At 50.3% G+C, this 25,382-nt stretch overlaps 9 protein-coding genes across 11 annotated transcripts; 6 read left to right on the top strand and 3 right to left on the bottom strand.

Moving 5' to 3' along the window:
* Positions 1-219: 219 nt before the first annotated feature.
* Positions 220-836, bottom strand: LDX57_002025 (NADH dehydrogenase [ubiquinone] 1 beta subcomplex subunit 7; the record flags this gene model as incomplete). Its single annotated transcript, XM_046083667.1, has 3 exons — positions 220-324; positions 460-581; positions 674-836. The coding sequence occupies 3 exons, from the start codon at positions 834-836 to the stop codon at positions 220-222; spliced, it is 390 nt and encodes a 129-aa protein (XP_045939630.1).
* Positions 837-1,182: 346 nt separating this feature from the next.
* Positions 1,183-3,452, top strand: MBP1 (putative APSES transcription factor; the record flags this gene model as incomplete). Its single annotated transcript, XM_046083666.1, has 3 exons — positions 1,183-1,230; positions 1,352-1,538; positions 1,597-3,452. The coding sequence occupies 3 exons, from the start codon at positions 1,183-1,185 to the stop codon at positions 3,450-3,452; spliced, it is 2,091 nt and encodes a 696-aa protein (XP_045939629.1).
* A 2,962-nt stretch (positions 3,453-6,414) lies between these two features.
* Positions 6,415-8,151, top strand: LDX57_002023 (uncharacterized protein; the record flags this gene model as incomplete). Its single annotated transcript, XM_046083665.1, has 1 exon — positions 6,415-8,151. The coding sequence occupies one exon, from the start codon at positions 6,415-6,417 to the stop codon at positions 8,149-8,151; it is 1,737 nt and encodes a 578-aa protein (XP_045939628.1).
* Positions 8,152-8,714: 563 nt separating this feature from the next.
* On the bottom strand, positions 8,715-9,534 carry TRX3 (thioredoxin family protein). The gene is made up of 2 exons (XM_046083664.1): positions 9,203-9,534; positions 8,715-9,093 (listed from the first exon to the last, which is right to left on the bottom strand). The coding sequence occupies exons 1-2, from the start codon at positions 9,232-9,234 to the stop codon at positions 8,799-8,801; spliced, it is 327 nt and encodes a 108-aa protein (XP_045939627.1). The 5' UTR covers positions 9,235-9,534; the 3' UTR covers positions 8,715-8,798.
* A 274-nt stretch (positions 9,535-9,808) lies between these two features.
* LDX57_002021 (putative mitochondrial inner membrane protease subunit Imp2) lies at positions 9,809-10,693 on the top strand (the record flags this gene model as incomplete). The annotated part of the gene is made up of 2 exons (XM_046083663.1): positions 9,809-10,245; positions 10,339-10,693. The coding sequence occupies 2 exons, from the start codon at positions 9,809-9,811 to the stop codon at positions 10,691-10,693; spliced, it is 792 nt and encodes a 263-aa protein (XP_045939626.1).
* A 205-nt stretch (positions 10,694-10,898) lies between these two features.
* On the bottom strand, positions 10,899-14,230 carry LDX57_002020 (uncharacterized protein; the record flags this gene model as incomplete). Its single annotated transcript, XM_046083662.1, has 3 exons — positions 10,899-11,444; positions 11,497-14,088; positions 14,147-14,230. The coding sequence occupies 3 exons, from the start codon at positions 14,228-14,230 to the stop codon at positions 10,899-10,901; spliced, it is 3,222 nt and encodes a 1,073-aa protein (XP_045939625.1).
* Positions 14,231-14,515: 285 nt separating this feature from the next.
* Positions 14,516-15,744, top strand: LDX57_002019 (GLTP domain-containing protein). The gene is made up of 4 exons (XM_046083661.1): positions 14,516-14,761; positions 14,817-14,875; positions 14,931-15,049; positions 15,179-15,744. Exons 1-4 carry the CDS (start codon positions 14,641-14,643, stop codon positions 15,471-15,473), a joined length of 594 nt encoding a protein of 197 aa, XP_045939624.1. The 5' UTR covers positions 14,516-14,640; the 3' UTR covers positions 15,474-15,744.
* Positions 15,745-17,435: 1,691 nt separating this feature from the next.
* On the top strand, positions 17,436-19,103 carry LDX57_002018 (MFS transporter; the record flags this gene model as incomplete). Its single annotated transcript, XM_046083660.1, has 2 exons — positions 17,436-18,075; positions 18,131-19,103. The coding sequence occupies exons 1-2, from the start codon at positions 17,555-17,557 to the stop codon at positions 19,101-19,103; spliced, it is 1,494 nt and encodes a 497-aa protein (XP_045939623.1). The 5' UTR covers positions 17,436-17,554.
* A 4,545-nt stretch (positions 19,104-23,648) lies between these two features.
* Positions 23,649-25,377, top strand: LDX57_013057. Of its 3 annotated transcripts, XM_046094808.1 has the most exons (5): positions 23,649-23,915; positions 23,978-24,085; positions 24,145-24,548; positions 24,618-24,682; positions 24,754-25,377. In XM_046094808.1, exons 1-5 carry the CDS (start codon positions 23,763-23,765, stop codon positions 25,140-25,142), a joined length of 1,119 nt encoding a protein of 372 aa, XP_045939620.1. In that variant the 5' UTR covers positions 23,649-23,762; the 3' UTR covers positions 25,143-25,377. The 3 variants fall into 3 exon arrangements, with proteins under 3 accessions (XP_045939620.1, XP_045939622.1, XP_045939621.1); XM_046094809.1 differs by having other exon boundaries at positions 24,618-25,377; XM_046094810.1 differs by having other exon boundaries at positions 23,978-24,548.
* The last annotated feature ends 5 nt before the right edge of the window (positions 25,378-25,382 follow it).

Raw genomic sequence — 25,382 nt, 5'->3', positions numbered from 1 at the left:
CTCATCCATGATACAGAAGGACAATGGTCGCCGTGGACTACGGAAAACACTCATGCTCAATCAGCTCGTGTTTAAAGGGCCGACGGTATGGTATCGGCAAGCTTAATCGCGAAAGGATCCCAACGCCAACGATCGGTGCATGGACAAACAATCTCAGAATCTCTATGTACATAACCCGCTATTTCGTTCGTTTCGAATGCACATGCCGATGCAATGCCCTTAGTTGCTCCGAGCGCCATCCTTAGCAGCTCGCAGCTCGTCCATCTTGGCAACGCGCTTCTTGAATTCGTCGTACTGGCACTTTTCGTAGCTGTGTCTCTCATCCTGTAATGATAGTGAAAAAGAAATTGTCAGCTTTTTGCATAACATATTTCGAAAATGCGAACAGTAGAATAGAAAATGGTAGCAAGGATAGCAGGAGACAATAACGGTAGAACGCGCAGATCGCAAATGTCATACCTCGCACTTCCAGGGAAGGTAGTACTCTTGCTGCCGGCATCGGTTCAAGGGAATCAAGAGGTGTGCACAAGTATCCCGGTACTGGATGGGGAGGCGGGCGTCGGACATCTCCTGCCGGGAAGCTATCTCGCAACGTCAGTTGGTCGTTCAAACAAGACCATGGTGATAGCCTGCCACGGGGTTCTGGAAGAGCCAATGGCAAGTGAAAACATACCAGTGGTATCTGCGAGCCCGACGGCACTTTTAACCGATTCGGCGACGGTCATGTTGGCGTGAGAATTGGGGGTTTGGTATCGATCGTTCTGACGACGGGGACATCCGACAACGAGGTTTGCAGCTATTCGGTAGTGCTGGTCTTCCCTGCGGTCCGCGGTCATGTGACATCACGTGACTGATAATCCGAAAGTGGCTTAGCGGCGCTGATTCCACTTTACGCGGTTCCGTCCATCCAGGGCGCGTCTTGCCCAGCCCTGCAAAGCACCGCGTCACTGCGATACCACGGAGCCTATGAAGAAGCCACTCGTGGCTGTGGTCGAGTTCTTGTCTTGTTGAGCTGGTGCTGGATCAAATTTATTGGGTTCGTCTCTCATCCACCACTGTTGATGCCTAGAAGCAAGTGATTCTAGGCTACTGGATTGCTGTGCGAAGCCGCCATCGCGTCGACACCTGCTGTTACTGTCCGGGAATCAACTGAATCAAATCCGGCTTACGGAGACGCACATCATGGCGGGGGTGGACTTTTCGAAGATTTACTCTGCTACATATAGCAGTGTGGGTTCTCCCCCTTTTCTAATTCCTTTCCCTCTTTCCTCATTTCCCGGGGGCAAATTATCAAGAAGAAGAGCGCCGATCCCGACGTACAATCTTCAGAAGACTAACATCAACCAATTAGGTCCCGGTTTATGAATTCAAGATAGAGACGGACAGTGTTATGCGAAGAAGGGCAGATGATTGGATCAACGCAACCCATATTCTCAAAGTTGCTGGGTTCGATAAGCCAGCACGAACCCGTATACTCGAGCGTGAAGTACAGAAAGGAGTCCATGAAAAAGTCCAGGGCGGTTATGGCAAATACCAAGGTACTTAGACCATGGACGTTCAAATTCTGGGGGTTTCTCTTGCTAATGCAGTAGGTAGGAACGTGGATTCCACTTCCCGAAGGTCGTTTGCTTGCTGAGCGCAACAACATTATTGATAAACTACGACCGATCTTCGATTATGTCGCGGGTGATCGAAGCCCCCCACCTGCGCCGAAGCATACGTCCGCAGCTTCATCAAGACCAAGGGCCCCGAAAAATGCCAACAAGAGAGTTACGAACGAGGAGGTCTTCAGTGCGGTTAAGCCACCTCGTAGTATGGGACCGCCTCCGACCTTCACACACGATCATTATGATATCAACCCAGGGTTCGATGAAGATGAATCGATGGAGCAAACAACGTTAGAGTCTTCCTCCATGGTGGCGGACGAGGAAATGATGCCCATGTCACAGAATGGTCCATACTCCCGAAAGCGCAAACGTGGTATGAATGAAGTGGCTGCGATGTCACTCAGCGAACAGGAGCACATACTTTATGGCGACCAACTTCTAGATTACTTTATGACAGTGGGAGATGCCCCGGAGGCGACGCGTGTGCCTCCCCCGGAGCCCCCAGCCAATTTCCAGGTTGATCGTGCAATTGACGACTCGGGAAACACGGCACTTCATTGGGCTTGCGCAATGGGCGATTTGGAGATAGTGAAAGATCTTCTGCGGAGAGGCGCGGATGTGAAAGCACTGTCAGTGCATGAAGAGACCCCGCTTGTGCGTGCTGTCCTGTTCACGAACAATTATGAGAAGCGGACATTCCCGGCACTGTTGGAATTCCTGTTGGATACTATCTCGTTCAGGGACTGGTTTGGTGCCACCATATTCCACCATATCTCAGAAACCACCAGAAGTAAAGGGAAGTGGAAAAGCTCGCGATATTACTGTGAGGTGCTACTGGAGAAACTGCAAACCACATTCTCTCCGAGTGATATCGACATGTTATTGTCTTTCCAAGACTCGAATGGAGACACAGCCGCATTGGTCGCTGCTCGGAATGGTGCCTTTCGACTGGTGAATTTGCTATTCACGCACTGTGCGCGGGCTGGGGACTTGATTAACAAGAAAGGCGAAACAGCGGCCAGTCTTACGCAAAGGGCACACCATTCCGAGCGGGAAATCCCGCCTGCACCTTCGTCTATCACAATGGGAGATAATCATATCGATGGCGAAGTGAATGGCCCTGTAAACTCAGATCCCCAGTCTGCTGCTCTACCGCAGGAATCATCCGCCGCCACGTCGGCGCTCTTGTCCAAAATCGGTGTCATTATGGCCGAGGCGAACAAGAAGCTTGCAGTGAGTTACGGGAGCTCCAAGGCCAATCAGCAAGACTCAGATGACGTCGCGAACCCGGAGGCTTTATACGAGCAATTAGAACTGGATCGACAGAAGATCAAAAAGCAGCTAGCCATTCTGACAGCAAGAGAGGCCCAAGAAGAATCTATTGACACACAACTGGAGCGGTACGAGAGGTTGAGAAGTAGTTACGAGTCGCTTCTCGAGCAAATACAGCAATCCCGCCTGCAAAAGCGACTTCTTACGACTCCACTGCCTGCAAAGGAAAACACGGCTCCGTCCTCGACAGACCAAGCCAAATTACTCAACGTATATCAGCTTGGCCGAGAATTGTGTTTGGCGCAGAAAGTTCGACGTGAGGCCGTCAAAGACCTAGCTCAGCAGACCGCCGATGCCGGTGTCAGTACCAAATTTGACGTTCATCGCAAGCTTGTCGCTCTTGCAACTGGACTCAAGGAAGAAGAGTTGGATCCAATGGCTGCTGAACTAGCAGAGACACTGGAGTTTGACCGTATGAATGGCAAGGGCCCGGGGGCGGAGTCTCCCGAGCCCGAACAAAAGGAATCGGCATCATTTCCCTTCCCTGGACCTACGGTGTCTGTGGACGCATAGGCGAGCTGGGGATGATGCCTCTCGAGTTGTCGATTTGTATACGATGTATCATGTGATCCACGGAGTTGCGGTGCGGTGGTTGTGATTTTTCTTTTTGCCTACCTATCTCTTTCCACGTCTTTTTTTGGATATACCACTCTTTATGATTCCGAACGCGAATCCTGTGTCTTTCTTTTCACTTTTGGCGGGGATGTCTCACAGATTCTGTCTTGCCAGCAGATACCCAATATTTCCTTTTGACCTTTCTCCTGCTCTAATCTCCTTTCGTTCTTCCATCCCACCTCCCCATGCATATGATCAATCGGACTTACCGTTGGACTCAGCTGTCTGAAGGTTCGTATTGTTTGGTTGCGTCGAAGCAGCACACGGGAAATACCGAGTGTATGACCTGGCTGAGCATGCTGAAGCGGGTGTTTGTACATACCTACCTACCTACATGACAAGCTGATAACATGTAATACCTCAAGCCGATAACATCTCGCCTTACAAAGTAGCTGTGTCCCGATGGCAAGGGCGTGAGGGAGCCGGTGAATCAATCATTTCCACCGGATGGGCTGCAGGGCGGCTATCATACTCTAATTCCGACTGGCTTCTGACTGTGCTTACGATCGCTATGATCGCAGTACGGAGTTCTCATAATGCTGGCAGACTAGGTGACTAGGCACGATCTAGTACGGAGTATCTACTGAGTAGTGCGGCACTCTAAGGTTGGATGTCCGGGAGTATGGAAGGCCACTTGGGCCGATGATTGGCCCAGTTCAAGCCATGCAGGCCTTCCCATCACACACACATCCTGCAAGCCAAATCCAGCCATTCAGGCGACGGGGGCCGGCGGTTCTTGGACGAATCCTGCAACGGAGGCGTTTGGCTGGCGGCGGGCGAGGCCACGTTGAAGGCGCTAAACTGGGATGATCCATCGAGGTGGGCGACATTAGACCAATAGGGGCCGGCGATCCTATGTTCCAGATGTATTACTTTTCCAGACGGTCTGTGTCAGGCTCCGGCACTATCGAGGGAGGGACGAGACATGGGAATCGATTGGTTGGCCCAAGCGGCTGCTTCAGATTGGATCATTGGACTAGAGGCCAGAGGGCGCATTAGTTTCTCCAGACTCCTGTTACCGATGCTTTGACCGTTCTGGAGGATCGTGCGATATATAAGTACGGTAGTCTGAAGAGGAGACAGCGTACGGAGTAAAGTGGGCGGGACTGGCATGGGCATATGCCTGAGTGCCTCAGGATTTATACTCCAGAGTCCAAAGAAGACAATGCTGGGCACTTCTCTCCCTGGGCGTAGGCACCTATTGAGCACCTAAGGTATTATTGAGTATTGAGGAACGGAGTATTGTCCTCAAAGCTAATCCCCGACCAGGTCTCCATGGTCTAACCCCAAAGGGACTAGTGCGGATGAAGCGAGCCAATCAAGGGGCGATCCAACCACCGGACGCCTCAGGCTCCTCAGCCCAAAGGACAATTCTGGCCTGAGGATATTCTTTTCCTGATGATGACTGCCGGCCTTTGATTGGGATTCGCAGGGCAAATCCTCAGGGAGCTTGTCATCCTCTTCTTGCCTCTCCGCTCGCCTCCCTCCTCCTCTCTCCCTCTCCGTCTGGGTACCTTCTTTCCTCTCTTCTTTTGCTCTCTTCATCCACTTTCTTTCTCTCCCATTCCCTCTTGTCTTCTTTCCTCTTCCCCTCTTCCCCCCTCCGGTTCTTTCTTTCTAGTTTCTTCCTTCTCTTCCACTTCCCCCCTCTCCCTGCCAAGCTAGCTTCTTCCATCTCATCCCGTATTCACCTCACCTTCCCCCTTTTTATTCTTGTCCCTTGTTGCTTTATCTTTCTATTAGTATTTTTTTTCTTCTTCAGTTTCCCCCCCCATTTCTTCATCATCATCTACATGGTCTTTTAGACTTTGTAGTGATAACTTTTGGATTTGGAAAAGTCATAGTCGATTTGTCTGCCGGACCGTCTAGATCGCTGGGGCTGTTCTCTGGTGCCTGACCCTGACCGTCTCAACGCCAAGACTTGGAAAGGCGCGGGTAAAAAAAAAAAAAAAAAGAAAAGAAAAAAAGGAAAAAAGCACGAACACGCGCCGAGAGCCGAATCGACCTAATAATCAACCATCGCCGAAACTCTCCCTCTCTCTCTCTCTTCTATTCTCTCCCCACGACCGGATTGCAGATTATACCGAAAGGGAAAAAATCAAAAAAAGAAAAAATTAATATTAATTGGAAAAAAAGCATCTCGTCAAGAGAGAGGACAAGGCCTATCCCTTACTTCTATTTTCGATCTTCGAAGCGGCTCTGCCCATTACCTTTTCCCGTCTTGAGGATTGAAGTTAATCTTCTGCTCGAGTCGTCATTGCATTTTCATCTTCATCTCAACTATCTTTTCTACGGCTAGGAGTTGCAGAGCATCTCTTACCCTCTTTTTTCCTGTCCGTCTTTAATCATCGAAAGACCTGCATCTCCTCCCTCTCGACTTCGTCGGTCCCTTTCTTGACGTCCGGTCGCGTCTGTCGCTCCATCTTTTCTTGCCTGGTTCCTTCGAACCTGTAGCGTCGCACGCTAGGCCGCCGACGACCAGGTCTATCGCCTCTTTGGAGTCCTGGATATTCATCATTCGTTGTCACTCCAACGCCTCTTTCTTCGAGCCTCTCATTTTCGGTTCTCAATTCTACAGGTAGGTCGACTCTCTCATCGGGCGGCAGCGCACAGTGCACTAATACGGATCATCCCTGCAGGAGTCAAGCTTTGTCTTCCCAATATTTTCCATACCACGCACGATTTCACCAGCTTTTGAATATCTGCTTTCGCGCCGTGTTCTTTCTCAGCCTCGCCGTAATACTATAATCCGCTCGTGTTCCCGTCGTGCTTTGGATTGCCGAGATACCGCAGTCCATCTTTCTTGGTCACCTATTGCACATACTACATTATTCTTCATTGTATTCGCAACTTTTTGAGTATGGACACTGGCGGTCTTGCTCAGATGACTTACAACTCGTCCTTCAATAATGGCAGCTCCCTCGGAGCCCCGGGCTCCGGCTTCGGATCAAGGAGGAAAGGCGCTAACATCAAACGACTGAGTGTGCCGCCTCCTCACATCTCGACTATTGATGAATCTCAGCCATCGGGTCCGATACCAACCCCTCGAACCAGTCGCTCACACCTTCTGGCGGGTCTGCGTACTGCTCCTAAGTCGGCTACCGTTCCTTCGGCTTCCCAACGTCAGCAGCAGTTTGGAGTGGAGGGTGACCGATACGGCAACCATGCGAACCGCACCGCCGAACGGGTCCCGCAGACCGCTATGGGAACTGGTTTCCCTCGCCATTCTTTCGGTATGAACCAGAACCAGAATCAGGACACAAACCAAAATCGCCCCATGTACACCCTACCGGAGCAGGTGCTTGCGCCCCCAACCCTCGACATCGGCAGCGATATGCACATCGACGAAAGTCTTTATGCGGAGCTGATGTCTACGAATCTTTTCTTGGCTGCCCAGCAGCAGCGCCTGCAGCAACAGCTGGTCAGCGTGACCGCCGCGGCCCAGCAATTCCAGGGCTTGAGCCTGGGAATGCCTTTGGGAGCCCAACAGCAGCAGGAAATTCCCTCGCTGTCAGTTCCGGGAATGGGATTTTATCAGCAACAGCTTCAGCAGGGTGTGCAGCCCGTCGTGCAGCCCGTCCTCGGCCAGCCCGGGCTGTTCTCCGTTTTTAACCCTCTCACGGGCCAGCAGAACTACGTCTATGACAATTCTATCCAGCAGGATGGCTCACCGGTCCCGTATCAGGAAGAAGAGCAGCCGCCCGCTATGCAGGTCCCTACCTTCCGCGCTGAGGTGTCACCGCCTCCTGAGTCGACTCATTCTTACGAGAGGTACCCCCAGCCGGTGTCTCCGCCCAGCTCCAGCCCTTCTCCCCCTCACGAAACAGTCCCGTTGCCGCCACCATCCGCCAATGCCTTCCGCAGGGGCCACAAGAAGAGCTCGTCGTTCAACCCAGCGTCTAAAGCGCCAATCGACACTGCTCGGGCCAACGCCAACAGCACCATGCCTGCCCCCAAGACCGCTACTCTGCCACAGACACCCGCCACGGGCACTTTCGGACCCGGTCAAGGGCGCGCGGGTGAGCACCCTATGCGCCAACCGCGCGGCCCACCTTCGTTGGAGGAACTCGTTGCAAAGCCTACCTCGAAGCACGAAGGTAGCAAGAACTTCGCCACTCGACAACGTCGAAGGGCCGTCCACAATTTGGTGCGTGCGGGAATTGAGCGACGAGGCGAAACCCGCAGCTTCGGATGCCACAGCAGCGGTGGTACCAACACACCGGCCAGCGAGAAGGAATTCACGTTCTCCGACGGAGATGATGCCACGGTTCGCAGTGGTAGCCTCTCCAGCAAGCCGAGCCTGGGCAGTTTGCGGGCTGCAGCCAATGGTGCGATTGGCTCCGAGAGGAAGGAAAGATCTTCTCGGGAGCGACGGTCGCAGGACAGCCCTTACAACACCCCCATCAGCGAAGATGGAGGCTTTTTTGGTGGCAAGTTTGCGGATGTTCGATCGGGCCAGGTCTCTCCCCCAGCGGGGTCACCTTCGGTTGCTGCTGTCGTCGCTGGCCAGAAGACGGTAGCTCAGGGTCCGGAAAGGCGCAAGACTCCGATGCTTGTGCTGTCCAGCGCTGAAAAGCGCAAGACCCCGATCATGTAACGCCAACCACCGTACATAATGTGACTGAGACGTAACGGATTGCAAAGCCTGGATGAATATTTTTTTCATTTTCTTATTGTTTACTTGCCTTGTTTGACTCTTTCCTTTTTCTTCACTTCTTGACTTTCTTTGGGACCTTGTGTGTATCCTTCCTTTCTATTCTTTCGTTATCCATCATGGGATGATAATTTTTTCACGTGACGGTGGGCTTGATCCTGCCAATGTTCTTTCGTTTTAACTTGAGGGCTGTCTTTGGACATGAACTGGCCTGGCCATCAACCTTGGATGGCGACTATTCAGTTCTTCTTGCCTGGAAACTCTCCTACTATTTCCTTGCCACACTCACTGAGACAGACTGGTGAATCTGAGTGGCTGAGTCCACCATGGTATTTTAACTTGGTCATTCAACGGGGTGTTTATGTATGTACAATGCAGCTGGCCATGTAGTACATGCAGATATACAATCCTCAGAATATCGTTCATTACACAGAGTTACATCGTCCCATTAGAACACTGATCAAACTGTAGTAGCGCAATTCCCATTAAATAGATGAATTGAAACGCTATGGTTTATTCTTTCAGACCTTCAAATTCATTCCTCCGTAGGTACACATGCGTAGTCCCTCACGTCAAACCCAATCCCCAACTTAAGCAGAAATGCTCTTAATCCCCTCCTCCAACTCCTTCATATTCCCACCCACAACGCGCTTCTCCAAAGGCTGTCCATCCTTGAACAGCACGAACGTCGGCATCGCGCGCACCTGCAGCTCCTGCGCGACAGAGCGCACCTTGTCCACGTCCACCTGGATGAAGCGCACGTTGGGGTACGTCTCGCTGAGTTTGCCGACGACCGGCGCAACGGCCTTGCAGGGTCCGCACCAGGTCGCGAAGAAGTCGACGACGACGGGGCCGGAGGAGGTGAGGGCTTTGAAGATGACGGGGCTGTAAAATGACGATGAGTTAACCTGTCTGGCCTGGTCTGGTCTGGTTTGGTTTGGTTTGTTCTGTTCTGTGTGCGATGAATGTCGTGGGTTTTGTGGGTCAGACGTACTTGTCAACTTCGATGACTTTGCCGTGGGCCATGATCTTTGAGGGGAAGAAGCGGGCGCGGACGAGGCGGATGACTTATTTATTTCGAAGATCGCGGTTAGTAACTGACTTGACTTGACTTCTGTGCGCGGGGTTGGGGTTCGTGATCGTGGGGCCAGTGGTGGAGGGATTCAACTTACCGATGTAGACGGCGAGAGCGAGGAGAAGGCGAGAGTAGTCCATGGTGAAAAGCTGAGGATGGATAGATCCGGGGTGTGGGCTTGTGTGAGGGTCAGCATTCAGTGCTTATGTATGGATTACTGCATTTGGGTGGGAGATTGCGACAGCTGAGTCAGTAATTCATAAAAGGGCATAGGCTAGCCTATTTGGGTAGGTAACGCTGTGCACAACTGGGGAGGGATCGTTCGGTGATTGGTCAATTGGAGCTACTGCATGCAAACACAACAAACCGGATCTACCGTCGTGATTATCAGACGCAGACAAGACCATCTCCGATGCGATCTACTCGGACGATTGCACGAATAATTCCCTCACTTCCTTCATACCTTATCCTCCCCTAAACCGCAGAAAAGGAGCCAATCACATTGACTCGAAAAGAGGAAGAAAAATGCCACCACCGAAGCCATCACGCCTCTTCTCACCCAAAGTCGCCAAACCGCGCTCCCCGAACCCATCGCGGCGACAACCAGAACACTCTCCCCAATCTCAACCTCACTCTCAACATCCCCCTCGACCACAATCGCAAGCCTCCTTCTTCTCCTCCCTCCGCACCCGTTACGCTTCTCTCCCCCCTCCCATCCGCCGCTCCTTCCGCGCCCTCCGCATCGCCGCGCCCCTCCTCCCCATCGGCCTCTTCTTCTCTGAGCACATGTGCCAGATCATGTGGGTGCGCGGGCCCTCGATGACGCCGTGCTTGAACGAGGACTACGACCTGATGCACACGAAGAGCGACATGGTGCTGGTCAATATGTGGCCGTTCGGAGGCGCCGGGTGGCCGTGGCAGAGGCAGCGGAGATTGGAGAGGGGGATGGTGGTTACGTTTCGGTAGGTTTTCCTCCCCCTTCGTTGTCTGTGGTTTGGTTTGATATTTCGTCTCAAATCCAGGTCAAGCTGAGCTAACAAAATACGATACACCAGCTCCCCCGCAAACCCATCGCACATCGCCATAAAACGCATAATCGGCCTCCCAGGCGACCGAATCACAACCCGAGAGCCCTGCATGAAAGAAACCCAGATCGTGCCCTTCAACCATGTCTGGTTAGAAGGCGACGCAGACGACCCGAAGCGCTCGCTAGACAGCAACACGTACGGGCCGGTCAGTATCAGTTTGATCACGGGGCGGGTGATGGCGGTGATGTGGCCGCGGTGGAGGCCGATGCGGTGGACGGAGTGGGAGGAGGGCGTGGTGGATGGGAGGGAGGGGTATCGGCAGGGGGTGAGGGATCGGGTGGTTAAGGAGGCGGTTAAGTTGGATAGGCCGGCGTTGAGTTGAGGGGGTATTTTTGTCAGGGTGCTTAGTATGGGACTGGGGTTGTGGATTGTATTATATGTAGATACAGACAAAGACAAAGACGGAGGTAGATAGATAGATTGGTAGTTGGATTATGTACGAATAGGATATTCATAATATAGACTGAAAGAAAAGGGAATAAGACGAAAGCGTGTTTGATCACAAATTGGGCAATGAAGTAAAAGAATCAAACAAGTCGAATGTCCTCCGGCTTATGTTCCTGCAACCGGTCAATTTCAGACGCAATGCTCAACACCCAGCGATCCTTCTCAACTCGACTGCGCGCTTTGAAAACGACTGTCCGTCCGTGTACCCCTAGCTTCGGCACCTGCTTCAGAGTCTTTCTCGTTTGCCCTCGTTTCCCCTCGATGGCCCGGAACAGGTTCTTGCGCAGCGGTTGCCAGATTACGAAGGTGATGGCGGTGTCCTCGTCGGTGCTGGTGTACACATCGGTGGAGAGATAGGCTCGCGGGAGCGTGCGGTGGCCGGGGTTGTTGCTGTCGAAGGTTTGGTTGCTATACAGGAGATCGGACTCGGCCAGCAAGCCCGAGTATATATAGCAGTCGGTGAGGTCGATGGTAGTTTCAATGCTGGAGTGGATATGTGGGATTTGGACCCCGTTGCGTTTCCGCAACGAGCTGCGGTAAATCAATAGTTTTCCGTCGGCCAAAACCACTTCGCATCGTTTGAATGTTGAGTGTCGTCGGGGCTTTTTGAAGAGCTGTCCAGACATCTTCAAGTGTATAAGCACGGGGATCTCCTCTAGATGACTGGCTAGAACATACCTTGATCGCTCGACATCCAGAAAGAGAACACATGTTGTGCAGATGCGGAGATGCTTCGGCCTTTTTGACTTCCCACTTTTTGGCGATCAGTCCGATCATCGACTCCAGTTCCGCATCAATACCCAAAACTTCGACATTTCGTCGTCGGATGTCTTTGATTTCAGCCGCATCCGCTGCGGCCCTCGTCTTCCAGTATCTCACTAAGGCGTTGAGTCGGTTTATCCAATCATCCTTCGTCTCTGCATTATACGCCTGAAGGCGGACGACAAGTCCATTGTCCATCTGCAGTTCGAAAGTCCGATCGTCCTCGAACTGCTGAGTTGCTCCGTCGTCGGTGCGGGTGTCCCGTGCCTCGGGATTGAAGGGAACGTCCGGTCCTTCTCGAATGTTGGGGTCCGCTGGGCAACTGTCACGCCGCACATGACGCACTTCCACTACCCGACGAAGATCAATATAGCCGTCTGAATTGCTGAGATTGTGATGGACACGCCGTAGCTGGGCATAAGCTTCCTCGTCGTGTTTCTTGATGTGTTCTTTGTTACCGTTTGTCAGCCATGTGATATTTCCGTCTTCATATGGATAGGGATCAATGTCGTATGACAAAGGCATTCCATCCAGTATATCTTGTGTCGAAGGAATGTTGGAATCATTTCGGCAGAGCCGGGGCGGGGCTGGTGGCAGCGATTTTGCTGGTCTGCAGAAAAACAAGTAGTGGTCCTGGCAGAAGAAGTAGAGGCGCTTGAAGAACATTTTGTTCATCCGTTGTTGAACCCCCTTCTGTGATGTGAGACGAACCAGAAACCCTTCCACGGGCTCCGGCTCTTCAATCTTGGTGTCTCCAAGAGGGACAAAGGTATGGTAATGTTGTCTTGGTCGCAGCTCAAGCTCATGGGTGTTCTGCATTGCAAGTGACCCGTACATCTTCTCCTCATTGATACCATATATCCACTCCAACCGATCGTATCGCTTCCAGGCAAGACCCATCTTTTCTGTCTTCGACCACCGTTGCAGCACGTCGGACCACTCTGCGCGTTTTTCGAGCATCTCCATGCATTCGCGCACAATCGCCAAGGCAGCGTACTTCTCCTCTTCTGCGCACCGAGCAAGAACTTCACTCTTTCGCGTTTTGTGACCGGCTTTTATCTCTTGTTCATCGAATGGATTCCGGAATATAAGACCCACCCCCAAGTCAGGAACGTTGATTGACAGCGAACTAGGCCGCTGCCATCCTAGTGCCTGAAAGATTGAAGTGTACCACTCGACCGCATGCGCTGTTGATTTGGGCCGAATAATGTAGATCTTCGTGCCATACTTGCAGGGCCCCCAGAGGACGATCGACTTGTCCAATGAAGAGTACAAATTGACGCTGATCTTCTTTGGGCCAAGTGTTACTTCATGTTCAGGAGAAACCCGAGTACCTTTTTTCTGGATCTTCGGGATAACATGTGTCTTGTACATCTGGAGAGAGAAAGGTGCATCAGGATCTGCAGTGGCACGACAAACCACAAGATATTCTCGCCAATTATCCAAAACCCGCGTTTCCATTCTCATGCTATCGTGCTCCGAAAAGTCGTGCGGGAGATTATCTTGCATAGTTTGTTCGACTCGCACAAGCATTCGTTCCGTCTTGATGATCTCTCCATCTTGCAACTTCCGTCGGTAGGGCACTTTTCTCGAAATTTTGCCGCGGGTTCTCGACAGCCGGGAATGAAATCGCTGTTGTTTATCCAGGAGGTTGTCGTCCAGATTGTACTTGGCTGCTTTGTTTGAGATTTTATTGAGAGGATTCTGGGATGAATGTCGTCTTCCCTCAAGGTGCTCCTCTCCTTCGGTACTTTCGCTCTGAGGCTCCTGCTGTTCCAGGTTCATTGATGACGGGGCTCTGGAGAGCCTCGCTTTCCCTTTTGCTTTGGCCGATGAATCGGGTCTCAGTAACGGGGTCTCAGATCCGACTTCACTTGGGAGGACCATGGGGCTTGACTGACTGGCCTCATCCGCAATTGAATCGGGAGCACTTGGCTTCAGTAGTGTCTGTTCTTGGTCGCCTTTACCGCTGAGTCCCCCGGAGGACAACGGTTTTGTAGTAGAGGCCGAGCTGGGTCCACGTTCTCTTGCTGTGACAAAGGATGTACCGGCCTCGCCCATCCTACTCTCAGCACCAACGTTGTCCTCACTTTTGCTGGAATCCGGGCGAGCTTGCGTGTCTGGTCCTGGGGCGGGGGGAATTTCATTCTCCTCATCCAGAGGATAATCCAAAGCCCGGAGAGCACCATGTCTTCGGATAGAGTCTTGGTCACTAATTTCATTCTCCGCGTCCAGATCCACGTCCGTTGTTTCGCCTTCCGTTGTATCGACCGGATAATCATCGTCCTGCTCGCGTTGCGAATCCGAGGGTTCGCCCCGATCTGGGCTGTCCGAGTAATGTGCGATTTCCGGTTCAGCGGAGAAAGTAACCGTTTTTGAGGAGTAGTTTTTGAAATTGAGTCTCGATCTGTACCAGGATTTGCGGTGATTCTGCAGCCAGCCCTTGGGAATGGGACCGATAAAGTACCTCCTACTAGTCATATGCACATGTCTGGCGGAAGCGTAGCGCTAAGCTAATAGTTAGTCTTATGGGGCTCATTTAAAACGAAATTGGATGCAGCCCTACCAGCTTTTCCGCGGTGTAGAACCCCGTTTCCAAGCCATGGAGGTGGTGATGGTCGTAGCCGATGTTACGGGGGTCAGTCTCCATGGTGGAATCTCGACCATGCTGATCTGAGGGAGTGTGAGAGCCCATAGCACTTCTCCGCGATCTTCAAGACGCAGGATTCGAGCAGGTCCCAGACTAGGCCAGTCAGGAGCATGAGAGAGAAAGGGAGAGCGACGCTCTGACGGGAGCGGCCGATGACGTCGACAGCAGGTGTGTGTTTGTTCTGTTTGCTCTGTTTGTTCAGGGGGACGGCCCGCGGGTCCAGATCGGCTTCACCGCTTGCGTGGCTCCCGGCGGTGAGCGAAGTGACAGGTCAGCCGTTGTTGATATAATGCAAGCCCCTCTCCCCCCCCCTCCTGGCTCTTTTTTATTCTACACTTCCTGCTCATTCTTTCTCTTGTGATTCTCTCTCTTCCCCTTATAGATTTCATTCGTTGAAATACATATTCAAAATGGCTACCTGGTTCGACACTATCAAGCGGTCTTTCGCCGACGTCCCCGTTGATGCTGCCAACAAGGGCATCTCGACCGACGAGTTCCTCGAGGCCGCTGAGTCCTTGACCACTCTCTTCGGTGAGCTTTGTACTCGACTTGCAGGTAGAAGATCTCTCGGTCTAATTGTCTACAGATGTCCTCGGCTCCGTTGCCTTCACTCCCGTCAAGAACGATCTTCTCGGTAACATCAAGGTCTGGACAATTCATGCCCCGCGTTCACGCTCGACCGACTCTAATTCCACTACAGAAAGTTCGCGAGAGGAAGGAGGCTGCCCCTGAGGAGTCCAAGACTCTCCAGGACCTCGTTGTCAACGAATTGAAGACCAAGAAGCACGTTGCTGCTGAGGGTCTCGTCTGGCTCGTCCGGTATGTCGCCATTGCATTGCTGTTCAGAATAGGGGGTTGTTCTTAGACCCGACTCCACTTGGGCGTTTGAGATTAATATGCCACCTTTCGATATGCAAATTGCTAACTATATTGTCTTCTCCATATTAGGGGTCTCGACTTCACCGCCCAAGCCCTTGCCGACAACCTGGCCAAGTCCGATGTCGAGCTGGCCGACTCCTTCCGTGGCGCCTACGGCAACACCCTCAAGCCTCACCACTCGTTCATGATCAAGCCCATCTTCTCCGCCGCTATGGGTGCCACCCCCTACCGTAAGGACTTCTACAGCAAGCTCGGCGAGGACCAGTCTGTCGTCACTGAGCGCCTGAACCGTGAGGTGACTGCTTTGTCGGAGCGGGTCTCCATCCTCAAGGAGTTCCAGGGAACCAAGGAGGCCAAGTGGTAAACTGTTGTCGGAGAACAGCTGGAAATGCTCTCCTGATCGACGGTCTGCCCGATTTGTGTGTTTTTGAGCGTATCATGTTATCAAAGCATGTATATATGTACAGAGTACCTATACGTAGCCAATGGTACAGTGATCAAGACTTAGCAGTGGTACATCGCACTCTCATAGAGCAACATAGCACCCGTCAGTTGAGTAACAAAAACTCTTCCGAGTTTAATTACGCCCTCTACTTCCGATTGCTGAGGGTCTCGGTAGCCTTCAATAATGCAATAATAGCGTTGGATACCTGGCTCAACTTATCAGCATAAGACGTGTTTATCGTATGGACAACATGATCTGCAGAGTCCGTTTATATGTGCAGGGCCTGGTTTGTAGTTACTTAATTAAGAGCAGCCTACTCGAAAATAACAATACTTGAGCCCGCTTGAATAGATCCTACTATCCAGTGCACGCATATCCGACTCTATGATAAGGGGAATCGATATTGAGCTATAATAACACGGTGGATTAATGTGATTAGCGCTACTGATTATATCATCTATGGAAGAGAAAGTCTGGCTATAACACAAGGGCTTAACCTTGGAAACAAAAATTGGACCACCGTACCATAAGGAGCATGCCGGTCTTCCTAAGATCCGACAGGCTACTAATTGTAGTATTGAATCAATCAAAGTCTTAGGCGTTGTAGATTGTCAAAAGAGTGTGATCACTGGCATCTAGATTGCACTGCAACCTTAGATATATGCGGGTTTGGCTGATATACTGAAATGCATACCCGTCACGAATAAATGAATTTTTTAGTTGTAAGGGACTCATTCGTCAGCTGGGCTGTTCCATTCTGCTGCGGTGACGTCAATGGTATATGATTGTTCGGCTGGCCGAATCGGAATGGCAGCAGCTCAGAGGTTAACCGTGGATAGGATTGGAGGAGTGCTATAACATGTGAATAAAGCAGGATCACAGTAATACAACAGTGCTAAAGATCATGCGGAGATAAAGAACAATCGCCAGCACTACTGACCGCTACTTTCAGGTGAGTGAAATTCGAGTACGATTGCTGACCTTCTGCTTATCCTCTGCTGGATTTCTGCTTTTATTTCCTTCTGCCTCGATAAGCATTTCACTATCCTCCTCGCCCATTGATCTATTCTTGAGTAGCTAGTCCTCCACTAAAGACTATAGGTCATCCCGAAGAACTTTAGGTAGCCACTGGTTCCCAAAGACCTTATCAAGTCAACAATAATTCTAAGCTATGTGGTGTATCATTTAAGCACCCGTGTTATACGAAGCTCAGCGTGCATAAAGTAAAAACCCTATTTACGCTAAGCTTCGATGATCGGCAGGCCCCATACATCAGTTAGTGTGTCAAGGTCATTGAAGTCTACTCATTTAAAACTTAACAAACATACATGAGATTTGACATGCCCATATATAGTTCTTACTCGGTTTATTGGTTAGAAATAAACAAACAGAGTATACGTTATCAAAGACATGGTGGGAGCTCCAACCAGTATACGTCATTGAACTTATCAGCGAGTACAAGTGACTGCATGTTTAATTCTTGAACTTATGCATTAGGTATATCACTGTCTCTATGAGTCAAAGAAACAAAAAGAAATGCAGGTGTCTACCTAAGGATAGAGTTTGGTGACGGAGGTAAGTGCACCTAACAGTCCGTTAAGTTTTCTATTGGCTACACTAAAACTCTCCTCCTCTTAATCCAGAGTTTGGTGACGGAGATAAATGTATTTAACAGTTTGTTAAGTTTTCTATTAGTTATACTAAAATTCCCCTCTTTTCAATCCAGAGTTTGGTGACGGGGGTAAGTGTACTTAACAGTCCGTTAAATTTTCTACTGACTACACTAAAACTCCCCTTCCCTCAATCCAAAGTTTGGTGACAGAGGTAAGTGTACCTAACAGTCTATTAAGTTTTCTATTGGCTACACTAAAACTCCCCTCCCCTCAATCCTTTACCCCCTTTTGTTTCTCCTTGTTCATTTTGCCCTCCTCTTCTCCCGCCAGCGCAGTCAAGAGTCCACGCTGTTCATCTCAACTACTTGCTTGGTTTCCCACACAAAGATGCGCCACAAACATTCGACCGGGCCCAAGGAGCCCGAGACTTCTACTGAGAAAACAGATGTCGACCTCGAAGCGGGTCCTCCAGCGATCACCAACAGAGATCCAGATCTGGTTACTTGGGACGGGCCAAATGACCCAGAGAACCCCAAGAACTGGCCTGATGGTGTAAGGTGGAAGAACACTTGGGCAGTCTCACTCTTCGTCTTCATCTCACCCATCTCGTCGTCGATGATTGCTCCCGCCATGGAGAGTCTCGCAGAGTCCTTAGGTATGCGTACTCAAATCGAGACGTACCTATCCCTGAGTATCTTCATTCTCGCCTACGCCATCGGTCCCATCTTCTTCGGTCCTGCATCAGAGCTCTACGGTCGTGTAAACTTGCTTGTGTTCAGTAACATCTGGTATATGGGTTGGAACGTTGGATGTGGTTTCGCCGGGACGAAGGCTCAGCTTTTCGCATTTCGTTTCCTCGCTGGTATCGGTGGTAGCGCGCCGCTAGCTATTGGGGGAGGAGCCATCAGGTAAGAGGATCGCGGAAGAACATATTAAATATCCGAGCGCTGACCTGGCTTGCAGCGACATGTGGACTGCCGAAGAACGCGGCAAGGCCATGGGTATCTACACTTTGGGACCACTTCTTGGTCCCGTTATCGGACCCATCGCTGGGGGGTTCATTGCTCAATATTCGACATGGCGCTGGGTATTCTGGTCCACGTCTATCGCGGCTCTCGCAGTGCAGGGTGTTGGACTATACGGGCTAAAGGAGTGCCACCCTGGCACAATTCTACGGAAGCGACGAGACCGTCTCGTCATGGAAACGGGCAACACAAATCTCCATACTGAGGAACCCGATGAAACAGTTGGTCGCAAGCTTCTTCATGCCTTTCAGCGGCCGGTGCTGCTATTTACGACACAGCCCATAGTCTTCTGCATGGCTATCTACATGGCCTACCTTTTCGGAGTCACGTATCTGATGTTTGCGACATTCCCCATGATCTGGACCGAGGTCTACCACGAGAGTCCCGGGATTGGCGGCCTCAACTATCTCTCGATTGCCATCGGATCATTCATCGGCCTTTTCGTCAACCTAAAACTTGTCGACCGCATCTACAAAACTCTCAAATCACGGAACAACGATGTCGGTAGGCCCGAATTCCGCATGCCGTCGTTGCTAGTTGGTTCCTTGATCTCCACAATCGGACTCTTCTGGTACGGCTGGAGCATCGGCAACACGCACTGGATCATGCCCAATATTGGCGCGGCGATATTCTGCATGGGCACCATTTCCTGTTTGCAGGGAATGCAGACGTATATTGTCGACAGCTACCAAACCTATGCTGCCAGCGCCATGGCCGCTTCAGCTGTTCTTCGCAGTTTGTGTGGCTTTGGATTCCCACTCTTTGCTCCTTACATGTACCAGGCTCTGGGGTATGGATGGGGAACCAGTGTGTTAGCATTCATTACCATGGTTATTGGGTGGGCGTCACCGTTCGCGTTCTGGTATTTCGGTCCCAAGCTCCGTGCTATTTCCGGATATGCTGCTGGCTAAAAAGTCTAGATTCGACGTATGAAGTGTAAGATAGGGTATGTTGGGTAATCTCTCCTCTTTGCTCAAGAACTTTGGTGCTTGATTATATATTAAAGAAATCTCTTCGCTCTAGAATAATGAAATTAATATAACTAAACCTTTGGAAACGAGCTATATCAAAGACGAGTACTTCTCCAGGTAGCAGCTAGACTACATAGATTCTACATATAAAACAAACACGTGTCTGAGAACACACGTATGTATTCGGGACTTGTTGGTCCTGGCTATCCTACAACCCTTTTATGTAGGATCTCTGGTCAGGAATTGAGAAATAAAAACAGGATAGTGGCTGCTGCATCGGAGAAATGGCCCATCTAGAATTCGGCGTGTCTATAGCCAAAATTTAGATCATTCCCGGGCCAACAGTTATGATCTAAGTAGAAACTGGTGCGTGGTGAGCACGCAATGGGAAGGGAAAAGATCAGAGCTGGGTAGATGATCAGATGCATATCTAGGTGCCAGATTTACACGTGCATTAGACTTTATCTATTAGGCCTGTCGCTAGAGGAAGGGCCGAAAGGGCAATGGAGTCACAGGTGGCAGTATGCTCTTCATTGCAAACATGCCATGTTCTGTCTTCCTGAATCCCGAGAAGTCCAAGGTTCAGATATCTCTTGGGGCGCTCACGTTCCACGGACATAGAATGTCGCTTATCTTTGACAGATAATAATGTGAGAATCTTTCTAAAATCGCAGGAAGGGCGATAAAGTGAAGAACTGCACCTAGTGCAGGCGTCTATGATAGCCCTACTCATATCAACTCCAGAGCCGGAGACTTGACAACGATGCTGAGTCTTCATTGCGTCGTTCTACGGTGCCCGAAGAATGCAAACACCCTGCAGCTCAACCAAGGACCCCGATTGAACTTTGCAAATTCAACCAAGCCAGTACCTAACCAGTATAGAAAAGTTTGCACATCGTCCTCGGGATAAATTGCTGTTTCCTGGTCATGCCCAATAATCAATCCTCTTTCCTACAAGCCAGCCCCGGGGTCATCTATCCCTAGGGGTAGCACTGTATCTGCAGATCCTTGGAATCAGATAAACAATAATGTCAGATCTTCGGAAGCTCTCCGGTGATCTCCCAAAAAAATGGACATATGGATTCCAAATCCACGGCATCCATAAATAGCATGCCTTACCCGACTGAAGCACCGGTTTATGCTTAAAGTCGGCCCGTAGACAGGAGAAAGTACTTTATTTAAAACGCCAACACAGATTTACGCAGTAAATGCGGAGAAAGATTGACAGTTGACACACAAGCTGCGCCAGCGTGAGATACTCTGACACAGAAATTATCGACCTACGTCACCAGAGAGCTCGGCGAAACGAGTCAGTCCCGCAGGATGTCGCTGCGAAGAGCTTGAATCGCGGCGTTACCTCCAGTATAAGGTTAGCTCCGAACAGCAAAAGGAGGGGGTTAGGTGCCTAGCTCCCAATTTCGGATAGCTATGGGAACTAGACGCGGATTGAGGTTGATCGGCGTTGAAAAGGCGAGCGGGGGTTCCTATAATTGGCTTGTTCTAGGCCGGCCATGGAACGGAAACAACCGGCTCTGCATGGATGGTAAGGATGTTTTCTTTTTGTGGTACAGAAAAGATTTTGCAGGAGGGATATCGTGGGAAAGGGGGGAACTGGAAAAGTACTCCGATGTACTCCGTACGGATGGTGGGCCAGGTGTCCAGGACATGGCAATAATAAGTGGGTAGGTAGATATGCATGGTACACTGCCCAAAATAGCACACGGAGTAGATGATGGAGTGATGGACAAGTTGATGAAACCCACCGGTGCAAGCTAACGGGCCCAATACCGATCTCTCGCTTGTTGGAAATGAGTGCTCGGCTACTTCGGCTTGGATAGAGATAATTATAATTGCGACCTGACAAGTCTTAGATTCTGGGCAAACATTGCTACTGAAAACGATTAACTAGAATTTTTATATGACAAATTCTCCTCCCTCAAGTCTCCGCGACTTGTTTTTGGGATAACCCATAATTACCTACACCATATGCAGTGGAAGAGCGAAAGATGGGAAATAGTGCATTCGGTGCCTGGAGCTATCTGGATCGCCAGAACTCAGAAGCCCATTAATAAAAGGAGGCGGGGATGTGCCACACCGGCAAGCACTAGAGACCCACTGCACAATGCTCCCCGCGATAGGCCACCCGATTTTATCCAGCCCTCTCGAAAGTTTCAATGGCAGGTCATTCCCGGCGTCATGTTTCACAAATCTCGTCGTGGGTGGATGGGATGGCCAGTGGGAGAATTTGGGTCATGGATAGCCATGCTTGTTCCGGAGTAATTCTTGCACAGCTTCCAGAGAGGAGAAAGGAATGTTGGGAAGAGGGAAGATCTCAATTAAGACCGAGAGGAGATGGGCATAGGCTAGGTATCGCGATCCTCTAGTTAGGTGCTGAAAAAGTCAGTTGAGGGTCGGATCAAGGAAAAGTCTAGAAATCATCTACCCATAGCGCTCAAAGATAGTCTATACAAACAACAATTCCAAATCAGGAAAGCTTAGAGAAGAGCAAACAAGAAAATTGAAATCCATTGTTCGGTCGGCGCCCCATCCGCTGATCGGAATCAGGATGAAATGGCTCATGAGTATTTGGGGAAAAAGAGGCCGAGATTGCCGATCTCAGGATCGTGTTGCACTGCTGTTCAAGATCATAAGATAGATCAGGCCCCAGGCTCCATAAGGCTGGATATCCAAGAACCCAAGAGATTCAGTTTCAATAAAGTTCAATACATCTCGTGTTCGACAATTGTTCGTGGACGCATTGGGAACGATGACATGTGATCCTGGGAACCCTGAATGTTGGCTGTTCAAAAGATGCTTGGCCTTTCGTAATCATGAACCTCATCCAACCCATAGGCCATAGAATCAATTAATACGATAAAGTAATACAAATGGCTAGCGCGGTGAACAGACTGGCCATTCCTGTCTCAGATAAGAGAACCATGGTTCCGATGTTGAATGTCTGTGCAGACCGGGGCGCGACTTCAAAAAGACTTTGCCAATCCCCCCTGGGAAAGCAGGCACGACTGAGCAAAATTTCCTGAATGGCACAGATCGTCGCCAAGCAACCAGGATGCCTACTCCGTATGCATGTTACATGCCCGGCCCATGTGCAGAGACATTCGTGGCAAATGTCGGCGGTCGGCGCTAGCTAAAAAGTCATAGGAGCGCCACCAAAAAGGGGCATAGAAAGTTAGAAGGTGGTCAGATTCCCTTTCTATTTGTGTCCGGACGTCAGACTGCCATTCAATCCCTTCAGTTGAAATCCTAATCCTAGGTATGCTTGGAAGGCTTTACTCCGTAGGATGAGGTGGATCTTTGTTCCCCGACGGTGGCCGCTCCAGTTGCCTCCACCCTCGGCTGTTTAACCTGACTGGACTGGTGTCGTCACTGCGGTTTGACCTCTGGCGACGGATTCTCGATGAACCACCCTAGTGAGTCCCACATCTCCTGTTGCATCGCGGCCGCGTCCACTTGGACCAAGTGCCAGCGTTGCTCGACCCCAGGAACGCGCATCTGTACATGCCCAAGTGCCTTTGCATGGGAAGGAACAGATTCTTGCTATGTCTTTTATGCATGTGTGCAGGTGAGCAAAATCAGCAGACACGGCCAATGGAATGAGCTTCGGAGTATAACGGTATATAACCAGGGATCGCTCCCGTTGTCCCGCACCTCTCATTGTTCTAGAGCCTCGCTTCCACATAGCGTCTTTTAAACCCTCCCATAAAGTTTTGCTAAGTCGCCATTTCTCTCATCGGCACTGGCACACTACGTACTGGACATGCATGGATGATGGCACCCACCCCACTTGGCAGTGGCACCCGCAGGCTGGCTCCAATCGGCACTTAGGAGGCCACTCGCGTTCCTAACTTGCTTGCCACGGGCTGGGTAGGATTGTCAAAATGTAACAGGAGCTGTATTCGCGTATTGCCCTGTGTGTTGTAAAAAATTTTTTCTTTTCGTTTCTGGTTTGCTATTCCCAAGTGTCGCTGCTTTGGGGGTTCCTATTGCATTCATCGGTTTATAACCTTGATACTATGACTACCGAGGCAGGACATGGGCAATCTTACAACATCGCCTAGGGACACCGAGGCACGGGTGCTCTATGCTGCCTTGGTCCGCCATCTGCTAATTAAATGCACATACGGAAAAGAGATAGCGAAAAATGCACACTACAAAGCTGTAGTTCTAACTGTAGAGGTTACACTACCTAGACACACTGATCACACGATGGGCCGAGTGAGCAAAAGCAGCATCCCTGTTCAATGAAAAAAGTAATGGAGGAAGTAAGAATAGTGCAAGAAACCGCTTGGTTTGTAATTGGACTAAAACAAAATTCAAAATTTGCAGTAATGTCCGAAGAAATTAATACACTTTCCCTGTAGTGACGGGTTTCTCTTGCTGGGTCCCCCCTAGCCAAGCTAGTACAGGTCCCCATCCCCGTTAAATAGAGAATGATCCTGTCAAAAGACAGTTTAACTAAGCTTAACTTCCATACCCGGCCTTTTGGATTCCTCTCCCTCGGGGATACCGTATGTACCTCTGAGGATTTCCATAATATGAATCCTGGTTGACCACGCCAAACCCCGGCTGCGCTTCAATATGAGGGAACTGAAAGGTCGCAGCGAGACCATCTTTATCGTGACAGTTATTTTCTTGGGAATCTCGTTCGTTGCCGTTTGCCTAAGATGCTTCGTTCGGTTGCGGCTCGTGAGGGCCTTTGGATGGGATGATGCTCTAATGGTTTTTGCGATGGTATGCGGGCCCATGTCGTTTCACTCTCTCAAAAGCTAATAGTTTGTTTTTATTCAATACAGGCCTTGAATATCCTGTTCGCATTATGTGGAATGATGGGTGCACTTTACGGTATGGGACAGAAGATCCACGATATTCCTGACCCAAGAGATATCGAAACTGCCATGTTTGTACGCTGCTCTTTACATATGATGCATTCCCTTCATCTATTCTGACCCCGTAATATTAGTGGTGGTGGCTTGGTCAGACAAGTTACGTCTTTACATGTGTTGTCGCAAAGATCTCTATCGCACTGGCCCTCCTCCGTCTTACCGTCGCCCGTGCCCACACAATACTGCTGTGGGGTGTCATCGCAGTATCTACTGTTATAGGCCTTGTATTCTGGTTCATGTTAACCTTACAATGTCAACCGGTCGAGTACTTTTGGCACCGGGCGAAAGCATATCTCGGAGCAAACGTCACAGGAACATGTTTGGATGTTGATTATCTCATTGCAATCGCATACCTCTACAGTGTCGTTGCAACGATATGTGATTTCATCCTTGGTCTCTTACCGATTGCCCTCGTCTGGAACCTGCAAATGAACATGCGCACTAAGGCTGCCTTGGCCGGTATCCTAAGTCTCGGGTGCATGTAAGTCGACCCTTTTTAATGGTGCATGTTTTGCGTGATGACATCCATGCTGACTTGCGGGAATTCTAGTGCTAGCGCCGCGGTTATCGTTCGAATCCCTTATCTCCATCACTACAAAGACACAGAGTTCCTCTGTAAGTCCAGCCTGTAGCTTCAACTGCAGAACTCCTGGCGGATATGCGACTAACGAGTGTCATCATTTCAGATGCCACAACGGATATCTCGATCTGGTCAAATGTTGAAGCCGGCCTTGGAATTACCGCAGGAAGTCTGGTTACGCTCCGGCCACTCTTTCGCTGGTTCCGTGGCACCACCTACGACATCTCTCATAGCGCTAAAAGAACCCCGGGCAGTATGCCTCTGTCCAGCATGAATGGCAACGGCAACGGAACCGACACATCGCGACTAGGTCGGGCTGCGACCAAGTACTGGCGACCGGATTTGAATCAGCATGACAGTCAAGGGGTGGTGACAACTGTTCAAACTTCCACGGGAAGTAGGAACAGCAGTCAAGAGAATCTTAACCCCAAGCCAAACACAACAAACGGCGTTAACGTGCATAAGTCGTTCCTGGTCACGTCAGATGAAATGTGATAATAATAATGTGACCGCGCTGGCATGCTTTACTAATGATATTTATAACCCCTAAAACACAATAAAAGAAAAAAGAAAAACAATGAAAAAGTTCTGACCTGGCATAACCTGTGTAAACGATCTTCATAGTACAGAGTAGAATGGTGAGATAAAGGGAAGAGGCCGGGAAAATGAGGCACCGATTCATCGGGCCAAGCACGTGGCACGGGCCAATGGCAAGTCGCGACGACGGAACCTTCA

The sequence above is a fragment of the Aspergillus melleus genome (assembly GCF_016097325.1).
Source record: "Aspergillus melleus strain CBS 546.65 chromosome Unknown contig1, whole genome shotgun sequence".
NCBI lineage: Eukaryota > Fungi > Ascomycota > Eurotiomycetes > Eurotiales > Aspergillaceae > Aspergillus > Aspergillus melleus.
This window is presented reverse-complemented; position numbering and strand designations above follow the sequence as displayed.

Coding starts and splice junctions, on each gene's coding strand:
- LDX57_013057 (XM_046094808.1), top strand. CDS start 23,763: ATGAGGGAACTGAAAGGTCGCAGCGAGACCATCTTTATCGTGACAGTT. Junction 24,549..24,617: donor ATCCTAAGTCTCGGGTGCAT/GTAAGTCGACCC, acceptor CGGGAATTCTAG/TGCTAGCGCCGCGGTTATCG. Junction 24,683..24,753: donor CAAAGACACAGAGTTCCTCT/GTAAGTCCAGCC, acceptor TCATCATTTCAG/ATGCCACAACGGATATCTCG.
- LDX57_002019 (XM_046083661.1), top strand. CDS start 14,641: ATGGCTACCTGGTTCGACACTATCAAGCGGTCTTTCGCCGACGTCCCC. Junction 14,762..14,816: donor GTCCTTGACCACTCTCTTCG/GTGAGCTTTGTA, acceptor AATTGTCTACAG/ATGTCCTCGGCTCCGTTGCC. Junction 14,876..14,930: donor ATCTTCTCGGTAACATCAAG/GTCTGGACAATT, acceptor ATTCCACTACAG/AAAGTTCGCGAGAGGAAGGA.
- TRX3 (XM_046083664.1), bottom strand. CDS start 9,234: ATGGCCCACGGCAAAGTCATCGAAGTTGACAA. Junction 9,094..9,202: donor AAAGTCATCGAAGTTGACAA/GTACGTCTGACC, acceptor GTCATTTTACAG/CCCCGTCATCTTCAAAGCCC.